Source organism: Manis javanica, chromosome X (assembly GCF_040802235.1).
Source record: "Manis javanica isolate MJ-LG chromosome X, MJ_LKY, whole genome shotgun sequence".
In the NCBI taxonomy this organism is placed as follows: domain Eukaryota; kingdom Metazoa; phylum Chordata; class Mammalia; order Pholidota; family Manidae; genus Manis; species Manis javanica.
The window spans coordinates 37,824,367-37,850,000 of NC_133174.1; the positions used below are offsets into that span (position 1 = coordinate 37,824,367).

The following is a 25,634-nucleotide window of genomic DNA, read 5'->3' on the forward strand; positions in this document are numbered from 1 at the left end:
TATCCACACTTTCCATTTCATTTCTTTATGTCTGCTCCTGCCTTTATCAAATCAACCCACATCTGGGTCCTCCTGACCTTCATGGAGCCGTTTAATTCTTCCTTCAGGTAGCAGACTGTTATTTCCTTCTGTGCTTTCATTGCTTGAGCCTGAGGATAGGAGCAGAACATAGCGTGCTCCATGACCTGGGGAGAGGGCTGCACCTCTCCTTGAGGAGCCCACCATGGCCAAGTCTTTGTTTTCTTTACAGCTTTCAACTGGGTGGGATTTCAACTGACCAGGGGCTGATGCCTCTGGCACTGGGAGGACCTCTACCCCCACCTGGTTCATCAGACCTCTGCTCATTCATTTCTGGGGCTGATGGCTCCACTACATCCTTCACATGCCCCATGGCACCTGGCAGCCTGCACTCTCGTGCTGCTTTTTCTCAGGCCACCATGACATCCTTTACCATTTCTGTAGCACCTCATAGTGATGTCATTTCAGTCAGCAACAAATTTTTTACCTCCTCAACGGCACTTTGCTTGCAACTCACGTTCTTGTGCTGCCTCTTCTCATGCTTCCTGCAGGAGGCATCTTTCTTCCTTACAGCATCTCTCATTACTATGAGAAAAAAACTTCCCACCGTTACCACTGCCCTACGGGTACTCTGCTTCTCTAAGGAATTCCCTATTTTGCTGAGGGCCAACTTTACTGCCTCAGGTATTGCCTCTACCCCTTCCCAGGCTTGGGATGGAGCCCAGAAGCAAGCCACGTCAGACCACATGTCCACTGGGGGACACTCAAATGCCTCCCTATCGATAGGGGCAGCCGGCTGAAACACCCCTTCCATAAGGGCAGCGTATTCTTTTCCTTGGTTAACAATTAGTCTTGCCAATTGTCTTGCCAATGGGTTTTAGCCCTGGGCAAGTTCAGTATGGATATCAATGAGAGTGAAAAATGACAGTGGAACGTTCTTGGGATGAGGGGGTTTATACCCAACTTTATTCCCACAGTGGCAGGTCAGTCACTAGAATCCTGTCTACTCACAGTGAGTCTGAATGCAGTAAACCAGTCTCTGCCTTTGGGCCTCTCTACTCCTGCATCTGTCTTAGTCTCTGTCCTCATTCTTGGCATTGCCACCACTCCAGTCTCTGCCTCCTGCACTCGTGTGTGGCTGTGCCACCTGTTGCCCAGAGTACTGTATATAGAGTCAGTAGCAACATATTGCCTACACGTGTATAGTGAGCTAGCCGACTAAGGCCAGGTGAGAATCCTGGCCGCAGGAACCTTCACTTTATCCACAACAATGCATTGTTTTTAGTTTCACTTTTTCTTAAGGTTGAAATACCCCTTCCACGTGTCACCATTATTTGAAAGGCATATAATTAGTCACCTCTTGATGTCATTACTACCATTTTTATGACTGCTATATTTAAAAAACTTCACTTTAATTTTAGAACATTTTGTGTCTGGCAGATTTTGCTTAGTTGTGTGATAAAAGGTATGACAAACATTTACTCTAGGCATTCGTGTGAAAATCAGGCATAAGTTGGTATGAGACTGTATAAGGTAATCATAATTTGCCCAAAAAATCAATTTTATGGTTTTGTAATAGCTTTTTTGAGGAAAAAATACTGTTTTTTATATTTGTAAGGCCTGTTTGGTTTCACAGCTACCATGGGGTGCTTGAAAAATATTAACATCAGATTCCTGGACACACCCCACCCCAACATGTACACACAGACACACACACACACACACACACGCACGTGGAATCAAACCCTACCAATCTAGGGATTTTATCCACCTTGAGAATACACGTTTGTTATGGATCAGAATCTTCACCTGTCAATACCAATCCTAGCTTCTGCCAACTGTGATTTTTGCCAGATCAGCAAAGGCCCCAGGGTGAAAACAGCTACAGAAATCAGCTGCTTCTCCAAAGGTTTTCTTTGCTTGGAGTCTTAGCCTCCTCCTCTTCTCATTACCTCAGGAGCTCTCTGCTACCTTCAAAAGGATGGGTTCTGATTTTTTGTTAGCTTTTCTAGTTTTTAGTGAGATTCATTGTTCTGACACTAGTTGGAGCAGAAGTTTTCTCACCTTTATTTTTGATGAGTGTTTGCTGGAGATGGAATTTCATTTGATGATTTTAATTTAACCATTTTGAAATTTACATTTCATTGTCTTCTGGCTTTCGTTATTTCTGATGAAAAGTTGTCTGTTGGTGTTAATTTTTAATCTTGTGAAGGGAGGTAATGTGGGGACAGAGCCCTTCCCCCATTGATCTTTCATTTGATAAATTATAGTTCCCATTTAAGATTAAGCAAAAAAAAATCATGCAATCAGTGTTAAATGACAGAAAGATGGCACTCTAAGCATATGAAAGGACTGAAAAATCTCTACACCAGTGTTTAAAACAAGGATTTTTATTTTCAGGTGAAAAATTAAGTAAAGTAAAATTAGACTACCTGCCCACCTACCTATATAGAAGGTTACTTTTTATAGTTTAGGTGATTCATACCTATAGACCTTGTACATGAATATGGACTTTTAAATTATAAGTACTAATATGTGGTTACTGGCTACTGCTAGATAACCAAATAGTTCAAGGGAAGTTTTTTTATATAGGAAAAAGTCTTTCTGCTAGTAAATACAGAAAGAAATTCAGTATCATTTCACAAACCATGAGAGGTCCTGTCCTTGGCCTTTACAAGATTAAACAGTAAGACCATAATTAAAGCTGAAAAGTGGTAGAATATTTTTTTAACTAGAATTGTTTAGGAATGCCTTTTTTGAGCAGGATCTGTTTGGGCTGAGTCCTACCAGTAATAAAATTACGGGGCTGATGTGGGGGTGTGTGGGTGTGGGTATGGCCAGGTCATTCTAATAAAGAGGTGTTAACAAGTACAATGGCTTTGTGATATTGAGCTTATAAAAAATTGAAAGACTAAAAGGCCTTTTGTAGTATGGAGGTATATGACTATTTTTATTCCCCCTTAAATTTTTTGCTTAATTTAATCATGAATTTAAGTTTGGGTTTTATTTTTCAGCTTTAGTGAGATATAATTCACAAATAAAATTATAAGATATTTATAATTATAAGATATGTATACGTTGTAAAAGGATTTCCCTCATTGACTTAGTTAACACATTCATCATCTTGCATCTCCATCCCCCACTCCCCCTTTTGGGTGAGAACATTGAAGTTCTGTTGTTTCAGCAAATTTCAGTTATGCAATACAGTGTTATCAAATAGTTATGTTCTATATTAGATCCTCAGACCTTATTCATCTTCTAATTGAAAGTTTGTACCCTTTTACCAACCTCACCTTATTTCTCCCAACCACACCCCTTGACAACCACTTTTCTACTGTTTCTATGAATCCAGCCCCTCCTCCACTCATCCCCCCACACACCTTTTTTTTTTTAAAAAAGATTCCACATATAATTGATATTATACAGTATTTGTCTTTCTCTATCTGGCTTATTTCACTTTGCATAATGCCCTCCAGGTTCATCCATGTTGTCCCAAATGACAGGATTTTCTTCTTTCTAAATACAAATACTAAATACTAATCCATTGTATTTATATACCACATTTTCTTGATCCATCTCTTGAGGGATACTTAGGTTACTTCCATACCTTACAGAGCATGAAAGTACAGATATCTCTTTGAGAAAATGGTTTTGTTTCCTTTGGAAATTTACCCATAAGTGGAATTGCTGGATCATAACAGTTCTTCTGTTCAGGTTGGATAAGTTTATGGGATGTTACCTCCCCCACATCTGTTCTTAGTAGATTTTAAAAATTAGGTATTCATGGGTTTTTGTGTGTAACACCAGTTCTAGGTGAAGATAATTTTTGTCTCTCTGTATAATGTCTTATCTCTACATAAATGTATTATGAATTATTCTTGGACATTCATTTCAATTATTTAATTTACCTTTCCATTTTATTAGTTGAGATATCTAGAACCATCTTTTCTAATAGTAATAATAGTATTAACTGGCCTTCTTTTCTTTTCCTTGATTTTAATGAAATAACCAATTAACCATCTAACTTCTTACTAGCCTTTTAAAGATACAGGATTTCTCCCTTTTAGTTTTATTACTTATTTTTGAATTGATAATCCAAAATGAAAGTGCCTGAAAGAATACACAGTAGGTATCCTCCCTCCTTTTCCTTAACTAACATTCCCCCCTCTTCCCCTGAAAGCCACCAGTGTTTTTCATATCCTTCCAGAGATACTCAATGCATATGTAAGTAAATCCATATATGTTTGCACATATACTTAATTTATTGAAACAATAGCTAATTATGTATGTTCTCTCTTGACCTTGCTTAAATTGTTTTTTCCAGTTAGTATTTTATTTTGGAAATCATTCCACGTCAATACATGTAAAGCTGTGTTATATCTCTGTATATATGTACTAGAACTAATTAAACTATTACCCAAGAAAGTATAGTTAACACATAGTGTTATTATGAATAACACTTTATAAGAATTTGGTTTCATTTTTAACATTTTCTAACTATCCAGCATTAGTTTATTCCTGAAACATTGTAGATTCATTTTATTTATGTATATATACAAATCCAAAAATTCTAAAGAAAGAAAAATAAATTCTCACTGACATTCAAAGATGTATTAAGTATGTCATTATTATGTAGAGTTTATAACATGAACTGAAGGGTGAATCAATGTAAGGAAAACTAACATTGTGAGGAAGGAAGAAATTTTTTTTTTCTAAGAAATGTAAGAATGAGAGAAAAACATAGACCTAATTAATAGGTCTTGGTATTCTGAAATAATTAACAAAATAGATAAATCACTAGCTAACTTGATTGAGGGGCTAAAAGAGATAAAGCACAGAGACACAAAATAAGGTAACCATTGGAAACAGAAGAAATTAGAATTATCATATGAGACTACTTAGCTGATCTCTATGCAAACTAATTTGAAAACTAAAAACAGACTACTTTCCAGGGAAATAGAGAAGAGCAAAATTGACCTCATTAAAGTTAAACAAGTTAAAAAAGCAATAGAGAAAATTAAGTAATGCCTTATAGAAAGCACAGTGCATAGATGGTTTTACAGGGGAATTCTACCAAGTCTTTAAAGACCAGATAATTCTAATACTCTATAGATGGTTCCAGAGCATTGGAAATGAAGAAAAACTTTCTCATTTCTGTATTTTAAAGTGTGTGTTTGTGTGTAGGTGAGGGCTTACAATAGTTTTCAATCTGACCTTAAGAGATATTTGTGTTAATAATAGTTAAAGTCCTTTCTGCACATAGTCATTCTATAGCATATTTTAAAAATATAATGGAACCAAGTCTCTGCTTCTAAAAGTTAACTACAGATTATAGTGCTTTGGTGCCCTCTTTTTTTTAATTGTAAAATATATGTGACATAAATTTTACCATTTTTAAGTGTACAGTTCATTAAGTACATTGACATTGCTGTACAACTATCACTACCATCTATCTCCAGAGCATTTTCATCATCCTAACCTGAAACTGTATGCCTATTAAACAACCCTCATTCCTCCCTGCACCCAGTCCCTGGCAACCAGCATTCTACTTTCTGTCTCTTTTGAGTTTGACTATTCTAGGTACCTCATATAAGTGGAATCATACAGTATTTCTTCTTTTGTGTCTGACTTATTTCACTTAGCATGATATCTTTAAGGTTTATACATGTTGTAGCATGTGTGAGAATTTCACTCCTTTTTAAGACTGAATAATACTCCATTGTATATATAACACCACATTTTGTTTATCCATTCATCTGTTGGTGGACACTTGTGCGGCCTTTTGGGTATTGTGACTAATGCTGTGGTGAACATGAGTTGCAGATATCTTTTTGAGTACATGCTTTGAATGTTGAGCCCTGAAATATTTTGTGATGTCAATGACTAAGGAAGTGCTCATGTGGTGGGGCATGTGGGAAGGATACAGAAGCCAGCTTGAGGGGATAGGGTTCCGAATCACCAAATCTGATGCAAAGTTTAGAAACAAGTAAGTATAATAAATATAAGTTACAGAATAAGATCTATTAGTTCATGCTAATATAAATGAGTAATTGAATAAACAAATGGGGGAATGGGGATACCTCTTTCTTACTGTAGAATTCTAATTTATGTATGAGGAATGATAAATACCTCTCCACAAGGCATTTATTAATTTCAGAGGAATGCTCTTCAAAAATAACTAGTCAGTACTTTTTGTAAGTGTCAAGGTAATGAAAGTCAGACTGAGGATCTGTCCCAAATTGGAAGAATGTAAGGAGACATGCTACCTAAACATAGGATCCTGGAGCAGAAAAGATATTAGTAGGACAATTAGTGAAATTTATGTAGATTAGTTCATGGTATTTTATCAGTGTTAGTTTTGTCAGTCTTCATGTATTTTGAAGCTTTGTTACTGTTATGTCATCCTAACATGTTAATCCTTTATCATTAGGAAATATTCCTCTTTAACTCTGGTAATATTCTTTGCCTTGAAGCCTACTGAATCTGATCTGAATCTAGTCACTTCAGCTTTCTAACGCTTACTGTTTACATGATATCTTCTTCCAGCCTTTTATTTTAACTTACATGTGTCTTTATATAAGTAAAGTACATCTCTTAAAAATACTACATTTTTGGCTCTTTTGTAAATCTATTCTGGAAATCTGTTTTTGTTGTTTAGAATGTCTAGTCCATTTATGTTTAATAACTGATACAGTTATATAAAGTTGGCTATCATTCTTGTAGCCTTTGTATTTTGCTGTTTTTCTCTGGCTGCTTCTAAGGGTCATCTTCCCTTTGCATTTGAATTTTAAGAATTTGACTGATGTGCCCAGGGATTGGTTTTAACTCTACCTTTACACTGCTGGTGGTTTTTTAGTCTTTTGGATATGAGATTTCATGTCTTTAATCAGTTCTGGAAGTTTCTCAGACATAATACTGTCAGTAGTTTTTTCTGCCCCGTTCTTTCTCCTCCTTGGATTCCAGTTACATGAATGGTAGACTGTGCGTTATTGTCTCATACATCTTTGGACGGCTTCCTTTTTTTTTTTTTTTTTTTTTTTACATTTTGTGTTTTTTGCTTCATTTTGGATATTTGCTGTTGACCTGTTTTCAAATTCATTCTTTTTTTTTTTTTTTTAATCTCAAATCTGTTTAACCTATCCAGTATTTCTCAATTCTAGCGTTTTCCTTTGTTTCTCTTTCAGTTTCTCTTTCTGTGATCTGATTTCCTGCCCATTCATTGTGGTTTTTTTCCTTTTTGTCTGTGAACAGTGTTAAAAAAGCTCTTTAAAACTGCAAGTTTCAACATTGGAGTTATTACATGGTTGATGTTATTAATTTCCTTTTCTATTGAACATGGGTAAAATTTTCCCAATTCTTTTTAAGTCTGGTAATTTTGTCCTTGGTATCATGAATAATACATTGTGGAGAGTGAATTTGTTAAATTTTTCTGAAGATTGATGTTTTTGTTTTATTACTTGAACTCATTCAGTGGTACTCTTTTATAGTTTAAGGACACAGTCTAGTCTTTAACATGGTTTAGGAAGGTCTTTGTGCAGTTGTCTTTGCTGGTCTGTGAATTTTCTGCCCTGCCTGCTAGCACTCTAAACTACACGTGTTCATCTTCATCTGGGAAATATCATACTGTCACCATATACAGTACAATATATTTTATTTGTTTTTCTGTCTATATTCTTCCCTGTACTGTAGTCCCAGCAGTTCCTGTTACCTATTAGGTGTTCACAAATACCATCTGAAGGAATTGAGTTGAATAAGTTGGTCCTTACTCTTCATTAACTCCCTAATTGACTTTTTCAGACTTGATCAATATTTAGGGGGAACTAATTTGGCTGATGAATTAAAAGTTCATATAGTAATCACTGTTAATCTCAGTGGACAGTACTTTAAATCTTCCTTATGTTGACATACTGTAGTCAGCTCCTTATCTGTTTCCATAGCCCTTTACTTACCTCACTTGATCCTTAGGACAAATCTAGATAGAAAGATCGGGCATTAGCTCTGTTTTATTGATGTTGAATCATAATTTAAGTGGTTTGCTTGGGGCTCTCAGAGCTAGTTTTGCATTTCTACCTACTTTATTGGAGAAAGGTTTGTTTCCTCAGGCAGCTATGTACTATTGGTGATACTAATAAAAGGCACTTCAATCCATTGTCCTGCCAAGTATGTTTTAAAGGTAATATGAGGTTTTCTTTTGTTGGTTTTTCCTTTTTCTATTTTTATTTTTTTGGAGGATTTGTCTTAAGCTTTATGACTGTAGCAATAATAGGTTTCAGTCATATTAGCACTTTTGGGAGAGAAATGTGGGTAAGTGGTTTCACTTTCAAGTTTGCCTATGGAACCTTTAATATTACAAACATTGTTGGACTTTAACTATGGGAAGTTTAGTGTCTTTAAAATCATATATATTATACATTTTTTCATAGGACATTTTATATACCAGTTACTGTATCCTTTACACTTAGATTTTAACTACTTTGGCCCTTAGATTTCTTAAAGCATTTTTGGCATGTTCATGTTAACTTGCTTGGGAACTGTTTCTAGGTGGATAGATTATACACTTGGAGGTAAAATACTTAAAGGTCAATATTTTAATGATGCTTCTTTATATTAAATATTTCACTGGTCTTAGGTACTCTGAAATGGTGGCCCATTAACCATAACTGTCTAATCTTAGAGGAACATTCAGTAGCAGAATTAGCACTTTTTTTTTTCAATTGGTTTAAAAAATATGCTAAAGTATTAGTATTGTGTAAATCTTAATATATGAGCTAGTTCTTTAAAGATACTAATTTTATTTTTCTTTAAATCTCTTTTTTTTTGCTCTTTAGAGGAAGTATCATTCTGCAAAGGAAGCTTATGAACAACTTTTGCAGACAGAAAACCTTTCTGCACAAGTAAAAGCAACTGTCTTACAACAGTTAGGTATGTAATAGTATACATTTAGTATATCATAAGTACTTTATGTTTTTTACATGTCAGGGATGGTAAATAGGTGGCTCATGTATTCTATTCCATTTCCTTCTTTTGCCCAGAGTTGATAGAATTAATCTGAACCCAACATATTTCCACCCTCTTCTAAGTATTGTCATTTCATAGTCTTTCTCAGTATAATTCTTTAGTGCAGCTAGTCCTTTTAAATTCTCAAATTACTTTCTAGTACTTAATCCATGGATGAAGGGGATCGAATACTTTCTTTTTGCCAGATATGCTTAGCACTCAATGAAGTTAAGTGATTTGCTTGAAGTTACTTAGTGGTTGGTGAGCTTGCTCTCATAGCTTTAACGATTATACTAACTGAAACATTTTATCTGAAAATTGTGGAACGACTTACACTATAGTCTGTACGTGTGCCATTCTGTTATAATGTTGAAGATGAAAGAATGTAGTAGCCATTTGGATGTAATGTGTCACTATCAATAAAAAGATAGTGATTGAGTTCTCCAGCATTTGATTTTGTTGTCTAGTTATTGAGTAATGTTTCTTGTCTGTATTTGGGTGTTTTTTTTTTTTTTCTTCTCCCAGATTTTGTTTTTGGTCTGGACAAATTATTTATTCTTAATTTTTAACCAACATTGTAGTAATGAAGGTTTTCATAATGTGACTTTTAAAATAATTTCAAAGTCACTTATATTAATACATATTATGTGGTTAAGTGTACAAAATAAATACATTGCCTTAATATAAAACTTTGCTTTTACTTTTGTTTTTAATTTAATTTAAATTAATTTAATGGTTAGGATTTTACTTTAGTTACCCACACTTGTAAAAATTGTATATGTATTTAAATATTTGTTTTTTAATGAATTATACATAATACTTGAATAATGTGAATTTATATATTTAAATTAAAACAAGTTGATTAGTATAGTAAAAAAAAGGTTTGTGTTAAGTAAAAAGAAAAAAATGATGCTGTTGGAATAGACAGCTTACTCATTCACCTAGTATTTGAATTCTTTTTTTATCCACACTATTTAGAATTAAGTTTTTATGCATTTTAGCTGCAGTGAAGAATGTCATCAGCAAAAAAGCATACATCTTTTAAGAAATGGATTGAAGTAGTTTTGATGTTAGTTATGTCTGAATCTTTGGCATTGGCTTGCCATATTTCAGAGTACATGAATAAACTTTTTGTGGTTTTGAAAGGAAAAATGCTTTCTCTAACTGAGTCCAATTTATGCTTGCACATCAGTCCTTCTTACTTGCTTGTCTCTGCTACTTAAGAAGCTCCTTTTAGAGCTTGTTACTCTAGCCCCTGTTCTTACTCGTAATAGCAGAAAAGATAAGGGAGGAATAGTTGAATAAATGAATGATAGACACATAATTCCATAAACATGGTGAGTCATTTTCCTTAAAATAACTTTTGGAGCACAGCAACTATAATAAATGTCAGAAAATAAGGGTTTTTATTTGTTACATTTACTGTGGACTACACACAAAGAACAGAGCTGATTTTATGCACTTGAACTGATCCACAGCTGAAACATGATTTCCTGGCAAATTCAACCAAATGATTCCTGTGTGTCTTGAGAGTTTAGAATATGCTATTCTGTGATCCAATCTTTTGATTGCTTGTATAGCCATCTATTTATTTATAATAAAAAATGTATATATTTAAGGTAAACAGCATGATGTTTTGATAGACCTATACACAGGGAAATGATTACTGCGGTCAAGCCAGTCAACATATCCATTTCCCCATATAGTTAATATTTGTTTTGTGTGTGGTGGGAGCACCTAAATTTCAAGTATACATTATAGTATTATTAACTGTATAGTCATTCTGCTGTACTTAACTCTCTAGACTTACTGATTCTACATAACTACAGCTTTGTAGCCTTGTACCAACCTTTCCCCATTTCCCTCACCTCTTGGCTGCTGGTAACCACTGTTCTTCTCTGTTTCTATGTATTTGACTGTTTTAGATTCCACAAAGAAGTAACATTATGCACTATATAAATGTATTTGTTAAACATTTGTGGTACCGATTTTGTGCCATTCTTATTTGTTGTACTATTTGAGTATACTTTTCCTATAGCCTTGGGTTTTTTTTTGTTTGTTTGTAAAATGCCTTATAGCATTTATTTTACAAAAGTTGTGAATATATGTAGCCAGTGCTAATAAGGTAGGGTTGTACATGTGTTTTTACTCTGAATTGTCATTGATTATATAGCCTTTTATTTAATTATTCCTTGGAAATAAACATTGGGTAATAGACTATCTTGGAGATTCTTAAAATACACATAAATTTTCATTGAAACAGTGAATATGATTAAACATTTTTATATCCTTTGTTTCATAACTTGGAATTTTTTCAAATACTAAAAAAGGAAAAGAGAAACTATAGTTTGCAATCTACTACGTGTTAAGTCAGTGCTTAAGATTATTTTAATTTTTCTGGAATAAGAGTTCTTCATAGCTTTGATGATACCTTACTTTGAAAAACAGATTTTCTGTTAGCCGGAATTGGCAGTTCTAGATTTTGGGGATATGTATGTCAAACTAAGTGAATAAATCGACTGAAAGAGTATTTTTATTTGTTTTCTGTTTGGTGTACTTAAAAATAAAAAAACAATTAAGTTATTTAGGTAAATATTTTTAATTATTTGTCCTAGGTTGGATGCATCACACTGTGGATCTTCTGGGAGATAAAGCCACCAAGGAAAGTTATGCTATTCAATATCTCCAAAAGTCCTTGGAAGCAGATCCTAATTCTGGCCAGTCCTGGTATTTCCTTGGAAGGTGAGACTTACTGGACACTAAAGTTTTACGTTTGTTTATTCTAGCTAAGAGATTTGAGTTATGGTCTAAAATGTTAGTTTACATTTATATAACCTTATCAGTATTTTCCTTTTTAAATATGTTACAACAGAGATTGCTGGAAGTTAAAAAATAGAAGAAAGCCTCTGAATGTGGTAGTCTCTCACAGCATAATCTGGTCTCCCAGGGCATTCCTTATTTTGCTTATTGGATTTTCATTTGACTTGGATTATTGCTGGTTTTTGAAATGTCTTATCAGATAGTAATTCTTCTTGCAGATATTTAAATACCTTTCCTTCTGATGTCTAATATTTTCTTTATGTCTATTTAACAAAACAGAGAATTACTATCTCATTTTGCCTATGACTGCCAGTAGCCAGTGGAACCTTGCCATTTGTAATTTTTACTAGTGATATTAGAATGAATGTATTTGATTAATAGTAAATCTCAAACAGTTCTACTTGAAATTTTATAGTAAGAAAGTAGATGTATTATTATTGGTTTTGTTGGAAAGGAGAAGTGACATGTAGTAAAAATAGTTTTCTATAAGTCTAAACTTTTCTCTGTTCTTTGACTGTCTGAATTGTGCTTACTGATTATCTGAAATATACCTTATGTATATATATCTGATAGATTATGTTTTTGGACCATCACCAGATTGCACTTGGGTTCCAAATTGGTTTTAGCTTTTGTGGTATGGTGGAAAACTCAATGTACTGGAGCTGAGAGACTTGGATGCAAGTCTTGGCCAAGCTTGGGGAGTCATGGATGGTACAGTTAAACCTTTTGATGATTCAATTTTCTTTTAACCTATTAAATAAGAGGATTGTATTAGGTCAGCGGTTCTCATTGGGGGATTATTTTGCCCCATGGGGACATTTCATAATGTCTGGAGACATTCTGACTATCACAACTATGGTGAGGTTCCTCCAAAAACTAAAAATAGAAATACCATTTGACCCAGTAATTCTACTCCTAGGAATTTACCCGAAGAAAATAAAATCCCTGATTTGAAAAGACATATGCATCCCTATCTTTATCTCTTCACTATATGCAATAGCCAAGGTATGGAAGCAACCTAAGTGTCCATCAGTGGATGAATGGATAAAGAAGAGGTGGTACATACACACAATCTAATATTATTCAGCCATAAAAAGAAAAGAAATCCTCCCATTTGCAATAACATGGATGGATCTAGAGAGGATATTATGCTCAGTGAAATACACCAGGTGGAGAACTACAAATGCCTTATGATTTCACTTATTTGTGGAGTAGAAAAACAAAACAAAACAAGGAAAAATTAGCAGTAGACTCAGACATTGAGAAGGGACTAGTGGTTACCAGGGGGGAGGGATTAGGTTGGGGGGGAGGTTGAATGGGAAAAAGGGGCACAATAATTAGCAATCACAATATAAGTTGGTCATGGGGATGGTCGTACAGCATGGAGAATACAGTTAATGATTCTGTAATATCTTACTATGTTGATAGATAGTAACCGCACTAGAGGGGTTGAGGATTTAATAATATGGGTAACTGTTGAACTACTGTATTGTGTATTTAAAACCAACGTAAGATTGTATATCAATGATACTTAAAAAAAAAAAAGATTCCCTGGCCCAAAAGTGTCAGTAGTACTTAAGGTTGAGAAGGACTGGTTAGATTACGTGTTAGCTACCTTCTTTCTCTTAAAGGTTTCAATTTTATGGTCTTTTGAAATTATCCTATTTTAAGTTTTTTTCTATAGGAATATTTCACTTTGGGTGAGTTAGCCGTAAAATTACATTAAATTTTAGTATTTTGTGTAGTTTCATTTATCCTTTAAATTTAACAAAGCATTATTTGTATGAGGGTAAATAATACTAAGATGTTTCCTTCTTTAAAAAACTATTGATTGCTCATTAATGTACAACAAGAATTGACTTGAAAAGTACCTGTTTTTAGCAGGGATTTTCTAATACCTTCCCAGGCTTGTAAAATAGTCTAATTTGGGTTGCTCATTAATAAAACTTGAAAGTCCAGACTTTCTCTTTCACTGAAGATCTTTAGGAGCAGAAACTGGATCTCATCATCTTTGTATCTCCTTGTCTAGGAAGGCGGCTATTCAATAAATGGAACAAATAAACTACCTTAACACAATTAGTATTTGGAGCTAGCTCTATCACTACTGTTTGTGTTACACAGCCCTGGGAGGCTTCATAGAGTGACTAAAGGAGGTCTAGTACTAGGACCTATGGCCTGCCTAATCACTGCTAGTAGTGTTAATGTTTACATATGAAAATTTCTTTAATACAGATTAAATGGAGTGTGTACTAGAAAGTATTTTCCTTTTGACCTAAGATAAAGACTAGTAGTTTAATACAGTATAATAGTGTGGATGTCTTTAGAATAAAGGTTTTTTTCCTTAATTCCAGGCATATAAAATTAATATATAATGAAACTTAAAATTATCATTTTAATAGTGCTGTAATTTTCAGCTTAGTGAGCAGTCTTCCACAGGAGTTTTGTTTTTGTTTTTTCCAGTTAACTGGTTTTGCATTTCAAACAATTGAGATATTCTTATCTGAATCTTTGGATCAAATTTTCCGAACATACAACACACTTTACCAACTTCTCAAATTAAGGATATATGTACCAAATTTAACTTGTTATGGGGTTCAAGATTGAAGTGTTAGATGTTCATTATTTTTTTATTTGCATTTTAATTTAAGTACTGTTTTAGACTATTTGTTGGTGTTTACTTTTCATACTCTTTAACTGCCTTCTAATGTGTTGCTTCTAACCTGTTTTGCTGTGAGAAAATTTTTATAAGTAAATTATATTTTTGAAGTTATTAAAGCTCTGAAGACCTCAAGTGTCAGTAATCAACTTTGGGATTTGATGACCCTAATATTTCTGAGGCTTTTTATTACTTACCTCTGCATTCAGGTTTCTGTTGAAGATGGAATTTGTTCATCATTTGGCATGTATATATCTTAATGAAAGTGTAACTGGTAATGCTGTTGTACTGGTGCTAATCATTGACTGTGTTATCACAGGACTGTAGAATGTTAGAGCTGGGAGGAGGGACCAGGGAGGCCAACCAGTTCACTTTTACCCTGTCAGTTTTACAGATGTAGAAAAGTGAGTTGAATGGAGTAAAAAGGTCATAGTCACGCAGGTAACTAACATCAGCAGAGAATAGATCCCAGAATCGCCCAATATTTTTTCAGTTACACAAGGCTGTCTCAGGGGAACCGAGTTAAGTTTTATTAGAGGAAAAGAGGTTGGTGGTAGGATTGGGACATCTGTATTTGGGCACATTGGTTTCCTATTTTCACTTTGTAGAAGTGGAATGTGAAAACATTGGTTTTGGGAATTACTGTTTTTTCCTCCCAGCAGTTAAGCTAATTTGTCCATAAATCTTGAGTTTGACTTTGATTTTAACAAAACAAACAGAGCATATTTTCTACTATCTTTTAAGCATTCCCTTTCTTTGTGGTGTCTGTCCCTGTTTGGCATTATTAATGACTTCTTCTCCTGAATTTTCTCCTCATAAAACAGTTTGCAGGTGCTTTCTGTCAGGCACTAACACTTTATATATTGCTCGGTCTACAAGATTGGTCTTGGGCTTGTTGTTATGTCTTTCTTGTTAGGTGTCCTGTGTTCTTACACCTTCTTTTCCAAATCTACATTTCTACACTTCAGGGCATCAAATTCCAGGGTCACATCTTCTGTTCTTCACCTGGCACATTATCCATTTTAATGTCTTTACCTCATGTCAAAATCAGCATATTTCAAACCTCATTTGTCATATGACTTCCCCAGGCAAGCTGTTTCTCCTTGTATTTTTGCCAGTGATAATCACCATTTTTCCCCCTCTGTCCAGTCGGGTTTAAAAACTAAGTTACATAACTACACCCTCCCACCCCTCCATGAATATCCAGTCATTGCGTCACTGTGTTTATCAGTCTTTTGGTTTATTACTTCTCCCTTCTTTTTCTTTCTTGCCACTTGCATTACTTTCACCCCAATTTTGGCTTGTTCCAAACCAGTGAATATAGCCACCACCTTTTTGCTGTCCATAATTTATTTTTCTTTCAGTCTATCCCTACACGTTGTAAGCAGATTAATATTTTTATAAAGTGCTTTCATCATGCCATTCCCCTTATTAGAAGAAAAAACTGCAGGGTATTCTTGAGCTGGATTAAAAGTTTTCCACTGTTGGTGTCTGCACTATCTTGTTTAAATTAGGTTTTGCTCATAGTGTTCAAACATTTTGAATTGCCTTTGGTCATCTTCTCTGCCTGAATCAGTGATTCTCCCAGACTTTTGGGGTACATGAGTCAGTAAAATTTCAAAGAATAATTATGAGGATCAAAATGCAGTATTGGGCAAGTAGAGACATTAAAACTTCTTTTTGCTGTTTACTTAGGCAGTACTATTTCAAAATAAATTGGTTATAATACAAATATTAATAAGTTCAATGGAAAATTTATAGGTGTATGTATATGTTGTTTTCCTATTTTGTTTGCTTGTCCAAATTGCAATATATTGACTGGTAATTGGGAATCACCCATCTAAACAATATGCGTCTCCACAAATTCAGATCTCTTATTTTTCCCTTTCTCACCGTTCCTAATCATGTAGTGTGTATTCAGGTACCCTTTACCTCAAATTCTCAGACCACTTACTGTCTGTGCTAGGCATTTGATGTGGCATCATGACACTTATAATGGGTCTTCAATCCTTAACTAAATTGTAAGGTTCTTGAAGGTAGGAACTGGGTTTTGTTTTCTATTTTTCCCTTAGTATCAAGCACTGAGAAGATAATTTTGGTATTTATAATTATAGCTGCTGTTCTGTGTGTCCATCAGGTACATCTGCATTAAGAAAATGGCAGGTCCTTGAAGCTTTAATCATACATTGCTACCCTTACTAGTCATGCAATATTATATTTAACTACTTTTGTACTGTTGTTGGTAGTTAGCTTGATATTAACTATGTCTTATGTTTTTTCATTAATGAAATTTATGTATTTTTCATTAATGAAAGTATTGTCCTCATTATTGTTTAGGAAAGGAGAATTGAAATTGGATCCAGCAAGTCTTACCAACATAGAATGTTTTTCTTGGTTTTTAACTCTGTATCTTACTGTATAGAAAACAAGAGGTCAAGCTATATAAGTAGAGTGGGGTATGTGTGTGTCCAACTCTTAGTATTATAATATTGAAATGATAGGACCTTTAGTTATTTTAATAGTGTTTATTGATGTATGCTTTAGCACCTAGCAGATAGACCATAATGTAATTCACTGAAGGAGTAATTCCAATGTATATTATAATTATATATATATATGTAATGCACACCTTCACGTAAATATGTTAGCTTATTTAATTTGCTTTGGTACACAGTCCATCCTTTCAGCAAATTAATCAGTATTAATAGATTTTCTCAATTTTTTTTTTTCCCTCCTCCCCTCTCAGGTGCTACTCAAGTATTGGGAAAGTTCAGGATGCCTTTATATCTTACAGGCAGTCTATTGATAAATCAGAAGCAAGTGCAGATACATGGTGTTCAATAGGGTAAGACTTTGTATAAAAATAATGGTATTATAATTGATAAACGAAGATGGTTGTGTCACATAATGTGCTTCAAAGTTTATATCATGTTATGAGGCTAAGCAGTTCTTCCTAGGTGACTTATTTTTTCTTACTTTCGTCTTCTAGCGTGCTATATCAGCAGCAAAATCAGCCTATGGATGCTTTACAGGCCTATATTTGTGCTGTGCAATTGGACCACGGCCATGCTGCAGCCTGGATGGACCTAGGAACACTCTATGAATCTTGCAACCAGCCTCAAGATGCCATTAAATGCTACTTAAATGCAACCAGAAGCAAGAGTTGTAGTAATACCTCTGCACTTGCAGCACGAATTAAGTATTTACAGGTAAAATTTTTAAATGGTAGTTTTTAAAAGGCACATGTTTCCCCATGACAGGCAGAAGGAGGGTGGCTGGAAAGTTTGTCTAGTTGTGTTTTGATGTCTATAATTTGTTTCCATATTTTGTAAACATACCATAGCTTGTAATATTATTTTACTTTTCATTTTAAGTAAGATATGGAGTATTTTAAAAGATGCTCTTTTTGCACATTTACTGTTGATGCATATTAATTTACATAATTTTTTTCTATGTACTGTCTACATTTTTAAGTTGTCATAGCATTTTAGAGAAAAGAACACAAACACTGTCTTTCACTCTAGCTTGGAATTTCATGAGAAGACAGCTATGAGAACTCTGAAAACAGAGCTCAGATTTGTTTTAATTTTCACAAAGGTTTATATTCCGGTTACCCTCTTTATACTTAGTATTTTTCTGAAACCCCAAATTAAGAATCTAATTTCTTTTAAAAACAATTAGTCATAGCATTTAGGAAGATTTAGTGGACTTGCTCTTACTCAAGTAGGCTTGTGTTAAATTTGCTTTTTACATAATTTTTCCTAGGCTCAGTTGTGTAACGTTCCACAAGGTAGTCTACAGAATAAAACTAAATTACTTCCTAGTATTGAGGAGGCATGGAGCCTACCAATACCTGCAGAGCTTACCTCCAGGCAGGGTGCCATGAACACAGCACAGCAGGTGAGAAGTTGGGTTATGTTCTGCAGGTGCCCAGCTTTAAGGGTTCTTTTCAATCTGTAGTGGTCAAGCGTATTTTGCTAAGCACGAGAGGCTTTTATTAATGGAAAGCCTTTTGATTTAATTGCAAAGGGAATCTAGATCAAAATAAAACTTCCTCTGATGTGGAAAGAAATTTTGGGGTGCCAATTTAGAACCTTTGTGCATTTTCATGATTTTGAAGGTGATTTCTTAAAATAATGCTGCAGTGGTTTGTTTAATTTTTAAAGCAAGTTCCTCAAAGGAAGGTACACATTCCTCCATTGATGATTCATTTGATTTTGATTTTTAATAATTGCAATCAGCGATGTCCACATAGCTTTGAAAGTATGCAGCTTGTAAAGTTTTATAATTTGAAGGAATGAACTAAGAATATATAGAACCCTATTTTTGTCTTCCTTCTGTGATTCTTAGGCATGTAAACCTCATCATCCAAATACTGAACCTGTATTAGGCCTCAGTCAAACACCAATTTCACAGCAATCCTTGCCACTACACATGATTCCTTCTAGCCAAGTAGATGACCTGTCCAGTCCTGCCAAGAGGAAAAGAACATCTAGTCCAACAAAGGTATATATTTTAGAGAAATAAAAAATCCCAGTCAAAAAGAAATTGCCAACTGCCCTGAATTTGTGCAGTTTCAATATCTTCTGTCCTTTATTTTAAATCTGTGGACATCAAAGAGTGAAAGGTTAGAGTTTTTCCATCCCAAATTCTTAGCATCATATTAAATATAGAAAGTAGGGATAAATTTGCATTCATCAAATCATTTTATTCATTTCCCTGCCGTTAAAATCTCAACACACTTTTCATCATCACTTTCTACTGACATTGAGCTAAATTCAAAAATATTGCATCCAGTGGATAGTGTGGTATTTAGGTTAGCCATTTGGGCCATAGTCTAGGGGTGGGCCTTTTTGGGTGGCTTATTAAAGAATCAATACTTTTTTAATTCATGGTTTTCCAAATTTATTATGCATATAAAATTTTTTAAAAAGAATTTACTGTCATAACATCTTTTATATTTAAATAATCCAATTCATAGTCATTTGGCTTCCATTAGTCATTATTGTTAACTCTACGGATTTAACCAAATATTCTTTAAATTTTTTTTAAATAAATTTTCCTCAGAATACTTCTGATAATTGGAGTAGTGGCCATGGAGTGTCACATCCTCCAGTACAGCAACAAGCTCATTCATGGTGTTTGACACCACAGAAATTACAGGTATGTAAGATATGCTTTTGGCATGCTGATTTTCCTGTTTAAAAAGAGTGGAGGTAGTAAGCCTTTTAAGTTGAGTGATTGCTAAAGCTGACTGCTAAAGTTGAGTGGCAGTAAACTCAGTTAGTGTGCACATAAGTAAAATGAACCCACATTTGTGAGACTGATAGAGATAATTCATTCTTGTTTTTCACTTACGTTTTAAGAGGTAGTATATTCACATGGTTACTGCATCAATACGAATGTAGGATGTATAGAGTAAATACTCCTTCCGACTCCTGCCCCTACCCAGTCAGTTCCCCTCCTACCAGACCCCCAATGTTATTTAGTCTATTTATCCAGAGATATGTTGTGCATGTGTTAAGCAAACATTCATCCCCCTTACCTCATATTATTATTTTTCTCCTTTTTTACACAATGATAGAGTGCTATGTATACTGTTGAACAATGTATTTTACAGACCTCTCCATATCAATACATTTTATAGACCTCTCCATATCAGTATATAAAGAGCTTCCTTGTTCTTTTATGGTTATAGCATATTTCTTTATATGGATGTCACATCTTTATTTAAGCAGATATTAGTTTTGGACAGTTGGGTTGTCTTCATATTTTTTCTGTTCCATACAATGCTGCTGTGAATGTACTTGTCAAATGTATTTTTAAGCTTGAAGAGCTTTCTGTGCAAATTCTGAAAAATTCTGTATTAATGATTAAAATTTCATGCTCATTTATCTCAGAGATAATATTACAGCAAAAACTTCCTCAGATGAATGTGTCTTACTTTCTGAAACTTTTTAAAGGACTTCATCTTGGAGTTGATTGCTGTTGGTCAGGAATCATTCTTTGACTGGACAGCTGTCCTCAGTTGATCTAGTCATTTCAGGGAAAGGTTGCTTAGAACAGTGACCTTGAGCTTGTTTCTTAGATATGTTTTTGACTGTATTCTCCTTTCTTCTTCTAGCACTTGGAACAGCTTCGTGCAAATAGAAATAATTTAAATCCAGCACAGAAACTGATGCTGGAACAGCTGGAAAGTCAGTTTGTCTTAATGCAGCAACACCAAGTGTGTATAGCATTTTTTCCCCCTAAAATTTGTTAGCATTTTGAATATTTTTATTGACTGGAACATTATTTTAGAGTATGTTCATCCTCACTTTTACTAATTCTACCAGTATTTGGTGGAATTTAGTAATCTGCGTTTCTTAAAATACTAATAATGGACAGTGAATTTTGGGAAGAAAATGTATTTAATTTTGAAAACAAGACTTGGAGTTTTATTTATTGACAGTTATTTTGCATGTATTCTAAAGGTTTATTTATAGTATTTACTTAACAAGCTATCCTAAACTGAGGTGGGGCTCTACAGGGCTGGTTTACTTTGGAAGATCTGGCATATCATTGTAATAGAATGAAATATTGAGATCCCTTTTTGTGATTGGGGAAAAGACCCATAAACTCGAGTAGTTTTCCATAATTTTCAGCTGCTTTCTTTTGTCATTATTAAAGGGATGTTTCTTAAAAATGAAACAGATTTCTCCTTTTCTGAGGAAGCTAATCTAAGTATGAACAAATACAGTTTATTTTCAAAAGTATGTATTTTTGAATCCAGGGACATTAAATGCTGGAGTAAAAATAAGATTAATTTGTTTTACACCTTCACATTCTTATTCTCTCCTTTTTGGGCCACACAAGCAGCATTAATTTTTCCTTTGTTTCTGAACAGATGAGACCAACAGGAGTTGCACAGGTACGATCTACTGGAATTCCTAACGGGCCAACAGCTGACTCATCACTGCCTACAAACTCAGTCTCTGGCCAGCAGCCCCAGCTCGCTCTGACCAGAGTGCCTAGTGTCTCTCAGCCTGCAGTCCGCTCTGCCTGCCCTGGGCAGCCTTTGGCCAATGGACCCTTTTCTGCAGGCCATGTTCCCTGTAGCACACCAAGAACGCTGGGAAGTACAGACACTATTTTGATAGGCAATAATCACATAACAGGAAGTGGAAGTAATGGAAATGTGCCTTACCTGCAGCGAAACGCACTCACTCTACCTCATAACCGCACAAACCTGACCAGCAGCGCAGAGGAGCCGTGGAAAAACCAACTATCTAACTCCACTCAGGTAATAGAAGGACTAGATGCCTTGTTGGCTTCTCACTTTGTTATCTTATTTTATTTTTATGCATTTTGAGAGAAGGAGAAATAAAAGTTGGAGGAATGTTTTTATAAGCATTTTATAGTACTATAGTGTTATTACTACATTGCAATTCAGTATATACATACATGAATATATTTTCCATTATAAATTTTATACACACCCAGATAGTCTTGGAAATTTGAAAAGGAAAGTAGATCATATAGTCCCCCCCAAATTTATTGTTAATTTACAATGGCATCAAAATCATTTATGCATTATTACTTACTTAGTACATTTCTGCATATATTGCGCACTTAAGATTGAGGTGCTATGCTAGGTTGTAGATATTCTGATGGGAGAAAAACTCTATTGAAGAAACAGTTACCATAGGTTACTATGAAGTGTGACTTTGGTAGAAGAGTGTTATGATAGTACCAAGGACGGCACATGACCAAGCTGTTACAGTCTCCAGATATTAGTGAATTTGGGAGTGGAGAATGCTGGTAAAATGTGCCTAGAGTATAGCTTATGAAGAGGGGAGGGTGAAGTACAGGGCTCAAGGAGGTAGACACAGTTGCCTAATTTATCTTGAAGGCAAAGTGGAGCCACTAAAATTTCAAAACAGAGTAATGGATTTCAGGAACATTATTTTTATCAAAGGTATGTGACATTTTTCTTGGTAGTTCATTGTTAGACATTTAATTTCTAAGTTTTTACTTCTGAATATTTATGCACATAGTTTTTTCGATATTTTGGATTGTTTCCATGGAGTGGGTGCTTCAGAGTAGAACTAAAGGTTTCAAAGAGTAAGCATTAAAAAAAATGTTACCAATACATACTGCCAAATTGCTTGTAGTTTTGTGGTCTTGTAGTTTTGTGTGGGCTTGTAGTTTTGTGTAGATTGTAGTATAGTGGTCTACTATAAGAAATATTTCACTTAATTGCTGGTTAACCTTATATTATGGGTAAAACAGATAAGTTTTTCTGACTTTTAAATTCTTAGAGTATTGTTCTTGGTGGGATCATCTCTTCTAGAGTGATTAGTAGTTTTATTAATTCTTAACTGTTGAGGTCCTACTATGTTCATGTCATATTTGAGGTTCTGGGGCTAAGTCAGCAAAGAAAACACACAAAAATGTCTTAATTCGGATAGGTAAATGGACAATAAACAAGCATTACATGTAGAATGTTAAGTAGTGATATGATTAGTTCCATGGAAAAATATATTCGCAAAGGAAGCTAGAGAGTACTAGAGATTAGTGGTAGATCTGTTGCATTTATGAATAGGAAGGTCAGGGAATGCTTCACTGGAAGGTGACATTTGAATAAAGACCCCAGTTACAGAAGTGAGTCTTGAAGATATTTGTGATAAGAGTGTTCAAGGTCTAGGGAGCAACAGAGAGCAGTAGGCCCTATGGTAGTAGTGTACTTTGCATATTAGAGGAAAATCAAGGTGGCAAGCAGGGCGAGTAAAGGGTGAGAAGAGAGGTAAATGGTGTCCAGCAGGAAAGAAGCTAGCTAAATCATGTTCAGCCTTGTAGGCCTTTGTAAGGGTATTGAATTTTATTCTGGATAAAATAGGAATTTCTAGGGGATTTTGAGTGGAGGAGTGACATGATCTTAGTTTTTAACTAGATCTCTGGTACTCTGGATAGACTAAAGCAAAAGTAGAAATAATGTGGCCAATTTGGAGGTTAACTACTGTCATCCATGTTAACAGAATGGTGGTGGCTAGACCTAGAGTGGCAGCAGAAGTGGTCAACTTTGGGGTGTATTTGGAAGGTAGTACCAACAGGATTAGCTGATAGAGTGGGGTGTGACAGAGAAGAGTCTAAACTAGCCTGACCAAACAGAAGGATGGATGAGACTGGATGCAGTCACCAAGGGGTGAGAACATACTGAGAAAACTCAAAATTGAGTCTTGGGGACATTCTAGTGTAATAGGTCCATAAATTGAAGAACTAGCAAAGATGACTAGAGAAAGAGTGACCTGTGAAGTAGCAGGAGATCCAGGAGAATTTGAGTAATGCCTTGGAAGCTAGATGATGAAAGTCTTTCAAAGGAAGAGAGTGTGATCAAAGTGTAAATCAAAAAAGGTCCATATGTCAAGTAAGGCTAGGACTAGAAGATTACCATCCAAAGTATATGGTGACATTGCTGAGTCAGGAAACTACGAGGTAAAAGCAAATCCAGCCCATGACTGTGATCTGTTTTTTGTTTTGTTTTAACAGCCTATGAACTAAGAATGGTTTTTCCATTTTTAAAGGGCTGTAAAAAAAAAGAATGTGTGACAGAGATTGTATCGTCCACAAAATCTAAAGTACTTGTAATCTGGCCCTTTACAGAAAAGGTTTTCTGACATTTGATAAGAGCAATTCAGTGGATTCGTGGGGGCAAAAGTCTAATTGTAGTGGGCTTCAACATAATATGGAAGGAGAGAAATTGTAAGCAACAAGTATAGACAATTGTAGGACAGATACCTGTAGTTACAGGCTACATGCTGCCCAGTGCCAGGGATGCTACTCCTGTAAACCATGCCTAAGGGAAGGAAAGAAACAGGTAGTAGTTGAAGGGGAAGTGGGCTTAAGAGTTGTTTCATTTTTTTAAGTTTAGGATGGGAGAAATAAGTTTAAGATGGATGAAAGCTAATGGGAAAGATTGAACAGACAGGAAGAAGTGAACACAGGAGAAAGAAGAGAATTGTTAAGAGTAGGGGAGAAGATGGAATTTTGGGGGTTCAGTCTTTAAATATTAAATGATTGTTAAAAGGACAACTTGAGATTTTTCTTGGAATGCCATAGTGCTAAGGAATAATTGGCGATTGATAAATGAGAACCTTTGTTATGATTATAACTTACCGTTCGTTCTCTTATTCTTCATTATATCTAATTCCCTGACTTGCTTAGTTGCTGTGGTTTTCCAGTAAATGTTCTCTCAACCCTATTTTGGAACTTTGCTGTCCTTTGAAAGCATAATTCTAGTGAAGGAACCTTCAGTTTGCAGGCCATGGGGACTTTGTAGATGACAGAATACTAAGTGCCAGAGAGCCCCAGCATTTGTTTCGCAGGCCCCGTAAGGCCAGTGTCCATAGAAGCTTTATAAAGCAGTTGGCCAAGTTGTCTAAAAAATGTTCAGCTGATTGTACATCAGAAGTTTTCCGAATGAGGTTGCTGCATGGTCACTACAGCTGGGGAGCCTCTATGTCTGGTATTAATATAATTAAAGAGGCTTTTTCAATACCATCTTATGCAAAACTTTTCAAATATTTTTATCAAGTTGTAATGAAAACTAGACCACTGATAGATCTGTATGGTGTATCATCTCCATCTTACAGCTTATGGTGAGGGGAAGAAATAGAGATCTGTATTAATTTACATTACAGTTCTGAAGAATTAATTCAGAGGTATTAGCTTTTTAAATGATTAGCTTCTGAGTAAATATTTGATGATAAATGAAGTTTTGACTCACCCACCTAGACTCTTTCTTGGGATATGTTTATGATACTGCAGTATTTTTACTTTGGAAAAATTTTCATGTAACTTGCAGGTTTTATCTTTTAACTACTAGAATTGAATTTTTAGTTGCTTATTTAATGATTTAAAACCAGATTGCATTCCTTGGTATATTCATTGATGTGTTTCAACTTTACATGTATCTAGTTTTTTAGGTAGATAAGGTTCTTAAACAGAAACATACCATTAAGTTGAAGTTTTTTAGCTTTAGAAACTGGTTTTAGAGACCTGCTTGCTGGGTTTAACTAGATGATTAAATGTAGCATTTAGTACATAAATATCTTGTTACCAGCTAAACTTTTATTCCTTTATAGCTTGTTACTGACATTAAATT

At 34.7% G+C, this 25,634-nt stretch overlaps 1 protein-coding gene and 1 long non-coding RNA gene across 15 annotated transcripts in view; one reads left to right on the top strand and one right to left on the bottom strand.

The window, feature by feature from the left end:
* Window positions 1-25,634, top strand: part of KDM6A (lysine demethylase 6A) — a 258,308-nt gene that overhangs the window by 189,953 nt on the left and 42,721 nt on the right. For 3 of the 14 annotated variants that reach the window (XM_073227682.1, XM_037001504.2, XM_073227681.1), the window contains 9 exons: window positions 8,847-8,940; window positions 11,631-11,757; window positions 17,238-17,336; window positions 17,481-17,700; window positions 18,257-18,391; window positions 18,842-18,997; window positions 19,559-19,654; window positions 20,616-20,717; window positions 21,378-21,773. In XM_073227682.1, coding sequence (XP_073083783.1) covers window positions 8,847-8,940; window positions 11,631-11,757; window positions 17,238-17,336; window positions 17,481-17,700; window positions 18,257-18,391; window positions 18,842-18,997; window positions 19,559-19,654; window positions 20,616-20,717; window positions 21,378-21,773 — 1,425 coding nt within the window. The remainder of the gene's footprint in view (window positions 1-8,846; window positions 8,941-11,630; window positions 11,758-17,237; window positions 17,337-17,480; window positions 17,701-18,256; window positions 18,392-18,841; window positions 18,998-19,558; window positions 19,655-20,615; window positions 20,718-21,377; window positions 21,774-25,634) is intronic. The other 11 variants (XM_073227683.1, XM_037001505.2, XM_073227685.1 and 8 more) reach the window with 6 other exon arrangements.
* Window positions 2,074-8,840, bottom strand: LOC140847413 (uncharacterized). The gene is made up of 2 exons (XR_012127400.1): window positions 7,102-8,840; window positions 2,074-6,959 (listed from the first exon to the last, which is right to left on the bottom strand). It is a non-coding gene; the product is annotated as an uncharacterized lncRNA (long non-coding RNA).